General features: G+C 54.3%; 1 protein-coding gene across 1 annotated transcript; it reads right to left on the bottom strand.

The window, feature by feature from the left end:
- Positions 1–618: 618 nt before the first annotated feature.
- Positions 619–6,208, bottom strand: LOC119271237 (monocopper oxidase-like protein SKU5). The gene is made up of 6 exons (XM_037553147.1): positions 5,846–6,208; positions 5,622–5,731; positions 5,243–5,513; positions 4,983–5,121; positions 1,082–2,102; positions 619–987 (listed from the first exon to the last, which is right to left on the bottom strand). The coding sequence occupies exons 1-6, from the start codon at positions 5,966–5,968 to the stop codon at positions 861–863; spliced, it is 1,791 nt and encodes a 596-aa protein (XP_037409044.1). The 5' UTR covers positions 5,969–6,208; the 3' UTR covers positions 619–860.
- Between the last annotated feature and the right edge of the window lie 1,964 nt (positions 6,209–8,172).

Genomic DNA, 8,172 nt, shown 5'->3' with positions numbered 1-8,172 from the left:
GATGGATTTATTCGGTGACCAGTACTGCAACGCATCAAGTAGTAAATCCCAATGAAACGGTGGATTGGTTCAGTGACGTCCGGTCGCTTCGGTGATTTGGTGATGGAATTGTGTGGGCGCCAGCTGTAGGGATTATTGATTATGTGGCTGCAAATTAAAATCGGTTTTTGCTTAGATGGGATGGCTGCTGATGTGGACAGCTTGCATGTTGAGATAAATATGGTAGTGGGGATGAACTTCTTATGTATATAGGATTCCGGCGATACGCTTTCAGTGGGAGGAGACGTTCCCGTCGACTACGAGGCGCCTACGGTAACTTCGTAAAATCTCAAGATAATATGCCGGCTCAGTCTCTCGGAGGTGCTCATAGGGACAGGGTGTGCGTGTGTGCATTCATAGGGATGAGTCTATGCGCGTTTATATGAGGGCTTGCGTCTGTACCGTGTTCAAAAAAAAATTGTGGCCATGAATCATGGTTCTGCAAGATGTCCTGTTGCTTAGGACATGTTTATATCATTATCTGGACGAACCTGTCTATTTGATCGATCGCCTTGTCGTCCGCCATTTTGAACACCAAAAAACTGACGCGGGTTTCAGTTTCAGATGAACAGACGGTAGTTAGTTGAGTAAAAGAATACGGAGTATATTAGAATTGCTCCTCGTGAACAAATCAAATCACAGTCCTCAGACAGCCTCGAGGTGAATGAATAAACACGATCGACCGTTCCTAATGCTACGAACACAAAACACAGTGCATGGGCAATTGGTACAGTCCAGTGGCACCTCTGATCCTAACCTACACTACACACACGAAGAAGCCACCTCAGACGCGGCACAAAAAATGGATCCACGGCGCCGCGCTACGACGCGAACACGAGGGCTCCGACGACGAGCATCACCAACGCCACGATCTGCCTCCGCACAGCCAACGGCCGCACGGCCGCCGCAGACGCCGCCGCCGCCGCCTTGTGATGAGGGGTCTGCTCCCTGGAAAGGAGTCGAAAACAGTTAACAAAAGACACATGAAAAAGAACCGCAAATGTGTTTGATCAGATGAGGGATCGCGGTTCGGGGGCCGTACTTCTGGTACTTGTGGAGCTGGCCGCAGTAGAGGGCGTTGCGGGGGACGGCCATCTCGGTCTTGTTGGCGCCGTCCTCGGGGTTCACCACCCTGACGTACACCTCCTGCCCGAGGTACCACGAGTCGAGGTTCTGCGACCGCACGTTCCAGAACCCCACGTTGTCCAGCGACACCAGCGCCGCCGTCCAGGCGCCGGGGTACACCTGCACGGTGCTGCGCGCCACGCTGTCGCCCTTGTTGTACGTGCTCCGGCTCGCCTCCGTCCACTCCCCGTAGTCCATCCCGACGACGAACACGGCGTACCCGTCCACGTGGTAGCTCTGCATCCGGGTGTCGTTGTTCTGGAAGATGAGCTCCATGAACCCCCGGTAGGTGCCGTTGATGACGGACCGCGCCACCCGGGGGGCGGCGTCCGGCGCCGGCGGCCGCTCCGGGAAGTCGAGCGTGTAGGCGCCCTCCACGCCGTACGCGTCGGCGAGCCGCAGCGGCGTCTCCGGCGGGACGAAGGACAGCCCGTTGAGCGCCGCCCTAAGCTTCCCGCCGATCTCCACGGGCGCGGCGCTCCGCAGCAGGTACGCCTGCGTCACGTTGATGGAGGAGTAGCGGAAGGAGCCCTGCGGGTTGGGCCGCGCCGCGCCGGCGCTGAGGTTCCAGCGGACGGAGCGCGCCTGGTTCATGGAGAGCGTCTTGTCGTACTGGTCCTGGGGCGGGTCCGGGAGCGGGCCGGACGCCGGGCCGCCGGAGTTGGAGTAGCGGAGGAGGGCGACGCCGGTGACGCGCTGCCAGAGGGACTCGTTGACGATGCGGGCGCTGGCGACGACGTAGTAGTCGGAGCTGGCGTTCTGGTCGGTGGTGAGGAGGAAGGAGTAGGACTGGCCGACGTGGACGTCGAGGCTGCTGTAGTTCTGCTGCGTGGTGTAGGACCCCTCCGTCTCCACCAGCAGCAGGTTGTGCCCCTGGATCCGGAAGTTGAGGCTCGTCGACGTGCCCACGTTGTGCACCCGGATGCGGTACGTCCGACCTGCTCCATGTGCATCATGACCGGATAAATAGAGTATCACAAAAACTGATGAGATTGCAGCGGTGGATGTGCTACATGCAATTTCCAATGGCATCTTTGACGGTTGAGTAAATTCCACCGTTGCATTCGAAGCTAACATAGTCAAAATAATTTTAAAAAAAACATAGTCTCAAAATACCTGAAAAAAGACATGATCTCAAAATAAGTGACTCAACTTTAGTAGTTAACACCTAGTGCATAAGGTAACATCTCCGCTCCATATTGGAATATACTCCCTCCGTCTCTAAATATATTTGTCCTTTTAGAGTCTTCAAATGAACTACCACATACGGAGTAGATTCACTCATTTTGCTCCGTACGTAGTCATTTGTTGAAATATCTAGAAAGACAAATAATTAAGAACGGAGGGAGTAGCCGAGTAGGAGTAGAATGCATGCATGCACATTTGAATCGGGATGCTGCCCGTCTGAACCTTGCCGATCTTCTCCAGCATGACGGGCAGCGGATCCAATGGATGACACCCATGCCCGGATCCTGGCGAAGCGGCAAGCCATGGTGACGTGTGCCCTCGCACTAGAGCAAATCGGTGCAGTAAGTGCCCTTACCGGCCTACGCCCGCAATAGGACGACGATGAAGCTGGTGACGCATTCGACATATTAACAACTCTAGCAGCAAGCACATCCTTCTCGACCTGGTGGTCGTGAATGAACTTCCTCCGTAGTCATATTTGATCATGCCAAAATTTGGTAGTCCAATGATATGTATGATTCCTTATACTATGTCCTAATTGATCTATGTGTGTTGATCTATACGAACTATGTGCGTTGTTTTTATGTTGAATGAGATTGTATGGATTTGAGTGTCTACATATGAGGGGGGCGGGTGTGGAGGCGGACAAACGAGGGGTGACCGAGTGCTGTCCACAAGCACATCCGAGTGCGTCTACGCATGTTTAGGGGGTCAAATTAGATCAATCCAGTTGTAGATCCTCTACGACATTAGAGAAGATGATGCTAAGAAGAGAAAATAGCCTAATGCAGGTTGTACAAACTACATATTGCAGTAGAAGGACATAACAAGTCAAACTCACAAAAGGCAAAAAAAGTTCAAGTTAAACTTTTTTAAAAGTGCAATCTAGCAAAACGTCTTGCCAAAAAGTTGCGTTTCCGGCGAACTGAGCTCAATTGGTTAGGTTTCTTGAGGTGAAACTAGCCCGTCAAGGTTCAGGCCTTCTTTGGTTCATAGGATAAGAATTTTATAGGAATAGGAAAATCATAGGAAGTGAGATGACATGCATGTCAATTCCTATAGAGAAAAAGATGTCATTTGGTGCATAAGATAGGATTTTTTTCCATTGAGTCTAGGCTAATGTTTTTCCTTCAAAACGTGAATGATTGATTCCTATCCTACATAGGGCTTGTTCTGAATCTCTCCAGCTTCTCAAAACTCCACAATTCCAGCTTCTCATCTTGGCTTCTAGCTTCACACAGCGACTTCTCAAAACTCCACAATTCCAGCTTCTCATCTTGGCTTCTAGCTTCACACAGGGACTTCCATCCGTTCCGGAGCAAAATTAGCTTCTCCATCGCCACCTTGGGCTGGCAGCAGCTGCTGGCCTGCCTAGTGCCATATTGGGCCGGCTGGGCACCTAGCCCACATTCGCTACAGGTCGTCTTCAACATTCAGCTCACGCAAAAAAACAAAGTAGACACATAACTAATGCCAATTACCCATCAAATCTGGTGATTTAGACCCCGAATCACATCAACTTGAACATCAAATTTGCTGCCCTATTGGTCGCGAATCCATTCCATCAAAGGGCACAACCTATTGTTCATTAATAGAGGAGATCGAAAATGCATACGCCATGGCCGAATCAGAGCCCTCTGCCCTGCGTTGGAGCATCAGGGGCTTGGGGTACGCTGCTGGGGTGGAACTCGGAGGAGAGGAGGCAGCGGGGATAGTTGCGGTGGCGCCGGCGTCGCAGCTCCGTGCAGACGCGGGGTGGCGGCGGCGCGTAACCCTAGCGCTCGGCCTGGAGAAAGGACGAGACGAAGAAGTCGTGGGTGAGTGAAGTACCGAACCGTGCAGTTTTTCACTTGGCGGTGGCAAGGGGTGTAATTTACGCGAACTCCACAAAAATTGAGAAGTCGTGGAGCTGGGAATACCCAGCTTCTCCAACTCCGTGAAAAATGCACTGAGGCCCAATATAGCTCACGCGTTCGGCCCAGCTTCACGCGCGGAGTTGGCGGAGCGTGGAGCTGGAGAGGTTCAGACCATAGGAATAGGAATCCATTCTTACAACCCAAAAAGCTTTAAAAGAATTTTTTCTTTGCAAATTCTATCCTATAGAATTTCTATAAAAATCCTACAAACCAAAAGAGGCCTCAGGTTCTATACTTGGCACTTGTTCTCACGTTTTTCTGGGTTTATTTAAGCCTTTCTGGGATGTTCGTTCGGTGGGAGGAAATGTTCCCGCCAGACTATGAGGTCTGGCGCCTGTGGCGACTTCATCAATCTCAAAAAGTGATACCGGCTCAGTCTCTCTAAGGTGATTACATGGGTACTATGTGCGTGGGTGCGTTGATATGTGAGTTTGTATGAGCATATGTATCTGTATTTTTTTTTGCGCCACTCCTATTCTCTTCCTCTTTTCTGGAACCACATTACTCTAATTCTCTGAAACAAGATTCTTATCCAAGGAGAAGACAGAGGTCTGAATAAAAGCGATGCAACTTGCGCAACCTGCTCCTCCACTTCTCAAGTTTTTTTTTTCTTCTGCCAGGGATTCTTGTCATTGAGCTCTGAATAAAAGTGATGCAAGTTGCCAACCCAGAATGCAAGTAGCAGTAGTGCTATGATGTGGGGCAACGAATTACCGGGATGCACATCGATGGTCTCGTGCTCAATGCCGGCCGGCACAAGGCTGTCGTTGTACCGGTACGGGCCCTTGCCGTTTATCAGCACGCCGTCCGGCATCCCGAGCTCCTTCCCTTCGTCCAGCATCTTCCTCAGATCCTGCAGCGGGGAACCACACGGTCGAGCAATTAAGTCAATGTGGCACTGTATCTCCTTTAAGAAATCAGTGGGGCGCTGTGGTTAACGTGGTGGCCGGAATCTTGTGTTTACGACGACGCACCGTGTGGTTCCTGTTGTACCAGTCGCCGATCAGGATGGTGATGTCGCCGTCGGGGCGGCCGAAGGGCACGGCGATGACGCCGCGGTTGTTGACAACGATGCCGCCGAAGCCGCCGGCGGCGCGCTGCAGGCCGGTGGAGGGGAAGTAGAAGAAGCTGCCGATCTGATCCTTGACCTGGAACTCGTAGGTCCAGTTCCACCCGGACGGGATGGGGCAGTTGGTGCCCAGCACGCCGTCCTGCCAGCAGTTCTTCCGGTGCTGGATCCCGTTCCTGCATGCCGCCGCGCAACACAATTCTCAGTTGCCTGCTTGCTGCGACTTGGGAGGAATTAATGGCGGCACCGCGCGCGCGAGAGAGAGTGTGGGAGTGGGCATGCACCATGTGATTAGGAGGGGCTCGTCGAGGTCGTTGAGCACGTTGACGACGACGTTCCAGTTGGTGGTGATGTTGACGACGGGCCCCGGGAACTTGCCGTTGATGCCTATCACCTACCGGCAACAAGGAAACGAAAGGGATCCTTAAAAACCAGACGGGGGGAAAGTAAACGGAGGACAATGCCTGCGCGACGAGTGATAGTGAAATGGTTTGCTAGCTTGGCTTGCCTGCTGCTTGACGCCGAGGGGCGCCGCGGTGACGTAGGAGACGTCCCAGTCGAAGAAGGCGTAGGGGTCGCCGGCCATTGCCGGCACGGCGGCGAACACCACCAGCGCCAGAAGCCGCCACATTGCGGATCGAGCTCGGCGGTGTTGGGAAATGAGTAGTTGCAGCGGAAGAAGCGACAGAAAGAGCAGGTTCGGTCAGTGGCGCTGCATTGTGGAGAGCAGAGAGTTGGACGGAGACGGACAGGGGAGGACGGAGGCCTCTGGCTCGACAGCCTGTACGCAGAGGGGGAGCGCGTGCGCGTGTATTTCAGGGTGGGTCACAGGGTGGCGTGGCGCCGCGGTGGACGGCGGCTGCGGTGGGGGAGCGTGAGACGTTGCTTGCAGAGCTGCAAATGCGCTCAGACTGAGCGCGGCGGGGGGAGTGGAGCCTGCTCGACCGGTGGCAGCAAAATTTGCTCGGTCTTGTCTTTGGGGTTAGCGCGATACTGGATAGATTCGGTTACCGTTGTTAGTCAAAGCTCACGATGGTCCACACGTATTACGAAGGAGTTTGGCCCCAACCACAAAACATCTGCTTCCAAGTTTGAATTTGGACCCACGAAACGGAACCCTAGTGTGTACAGAAAACTCTACAAAGTTGGTAGCCACGGACTGGAGCTCGGGGAGGGAGCGCCCACGTTGTGATTTGTGAAGCGCGCGCGGCGCTCCAGCACCTGCACATGCGTGGCGTGGGTGGGCAGAGGGCCGCGCGAACGTGGGATCCCATGCGCGCAGCCGCGGCGGCGGTGGACTGGGGCAGCGGTGGCATTGGCTGCGGTCGGTACGCGGTGCGACGGTGGCCCCCACCACCACCCCTCGCGCCATCCTCATCGGCGCCGCGCGGGCACGTGCTTGCATGGGACCGGCTGCACGACAGGGAAGGCTGCCTCTCCGCCGGAATTATCGTCCCGGACAGGCCGGTGATTCTGTTTTCACTGCCGCACGAAGAACTGTTTGTCCTTCTCTGTAATTACTTATCTTCTTTTCGAGCGAAATAAGAGCTGCCAACTCCAGCGCACGATCCTGAATGTACGTCCGTTTGATCCGGATTCTGTTCAGGGCGGCTAATGAGATCATGTCCGGATCTTTTGTTGGATGCGGAGGCCGTGCGTCCAACACGCGGACGTGTCCTTTGACCGCATCATGTCCGCCTTTTTTTTCAAACACAAATATTCAAATAAATCACGTCCATAGTTCATGCCAGCGGCCTTAGTTCACGTCGGCAACACAGTCCGCCTACACGATCTCGCCGGCAACGCGATCAGCCTTTAAAATGAATAGTTTCTTCGCCGGCAACACAGCCAGCCTCCAAAATGAATAGATTTCTCGCTGGCATCCATGTCAGCCTTCAAAAAGAACGACCACGGCCGAACAGACCACCTAATTCAGGCCGTCGGCGTCGAACATCTTCTTTTGCCGGGCCTCGAACCAGCTCCTCGTCTTCTCGCTCATCTTGCTCAAGTCCACGCTCATGATCGCTAGCGCCACCTCCTTTGCTTTGATTGCGGCATTGGCAGCCTCAATGTCGAACTGCCTCTGCCTGGTCGCGGCATTGGCGACCTCGATGTCGAGCTGCCTCTGCCGGGAGGTCTCCTCCATGTCGATCTTCCTCTTCTTGGCCGCCTCCTCCATCTCAAGCTTCTTCATTTGAAACTCCAAGTATTGCTTCATTTGCTCCTCCTTGCTTTGTCGTTTTTTCTCGTCTCTCACATCCTTTTGAGACATCATGCCGTGCAAAGTCTCATGCAAGGCCGTGAATGACGCATCACGCTTGTCGTCCACCTTGAAGTTGGTCTTGCCCCTCGGCCTCTTCAACGCCTCACCATCTCCCCCTCCGGACAAGATGGGGTCGCGCGCTGGAGTTGTCCTAAGAGCAACTCCAACGCGCTGACCCATTTCGTCTACGGGTGTCCGTTTGAATCACCGCGGATAGAAAAGTCGGTCCAACGTGTCAACCCAAATGTACGCGCATCTGCTTTTCGTCCGTCTGCCGACCTATTCCCGGACCAATTTTGGGCCCGATTTGCATCGGCCCGGACTCGAAAAGGACGTGCGCGTCGCGCATCTACCCCCCGGCCCGCTAGTTGGTGGCACATTGGCCATCCTCTGCAACCGCCTCGTTGTCTACGCCGCCCGCCCTGTCGCCGTCGTCGCCCAGTTCTGGTGTCTCTGCCAGCAGTTTGTGCCTCCACACCTTCCCCCACACCGCCACCTCCCATGTCGCCGTCACCACCGCCTCGTCGCTGGGCCACTGTAGCTTCCCACCCCCGCCCCACCAGTCCGACGTC

Source organism: Triticum dicoccoides, chromosome 1A (genome assembly GCF_002162155.2).
Source record: "Triticum dicoccoides isolate Atlit2015 ecotype Zavitan chromosome 1A, WEW_v2.0, whole genome shotgun sequence".
NCBI classification, from domain to species: domain Eukaryota; kingdom Viridiplantae; phylum Streptophyta; class Magnoliopsida; order Poales; family Poaceae; genus Triticum; species Triticum dicoccoides.
Note: the sequence above shows the minus strand (reverse complement) of the source record. Positions and strands in the feature narration are given on the sequence as shown.

What these genes read in the sequence shown, in the direction of transcription:
- LOC119271237 (XM_037553147.1), bottom strand. Translation starts at nt 5,968, where the DNA reads ATGTGGCGGCTTCTGGCGCTGGTGGTGTTCGCCGCCGTGCCGGCAATG. An exon ending in GAGCCCCTCCTAATCACATG is followed by an intron (nt 5,514 to 5,621) that starts GTGCATGCCCAC and finishes GGCGGCATGCAG; the next exon opens with GAACGGGATCCAGCACCGGA. An exon ending in GGTACAACAGGAACCACACG is followed by an intron (nt 5,122 to 5,242) that starts GTGCGTCGTCGT and finishes TCCCCGCTGCAG; the next exon opens with GATCTGAGGAAGATGCTGGA.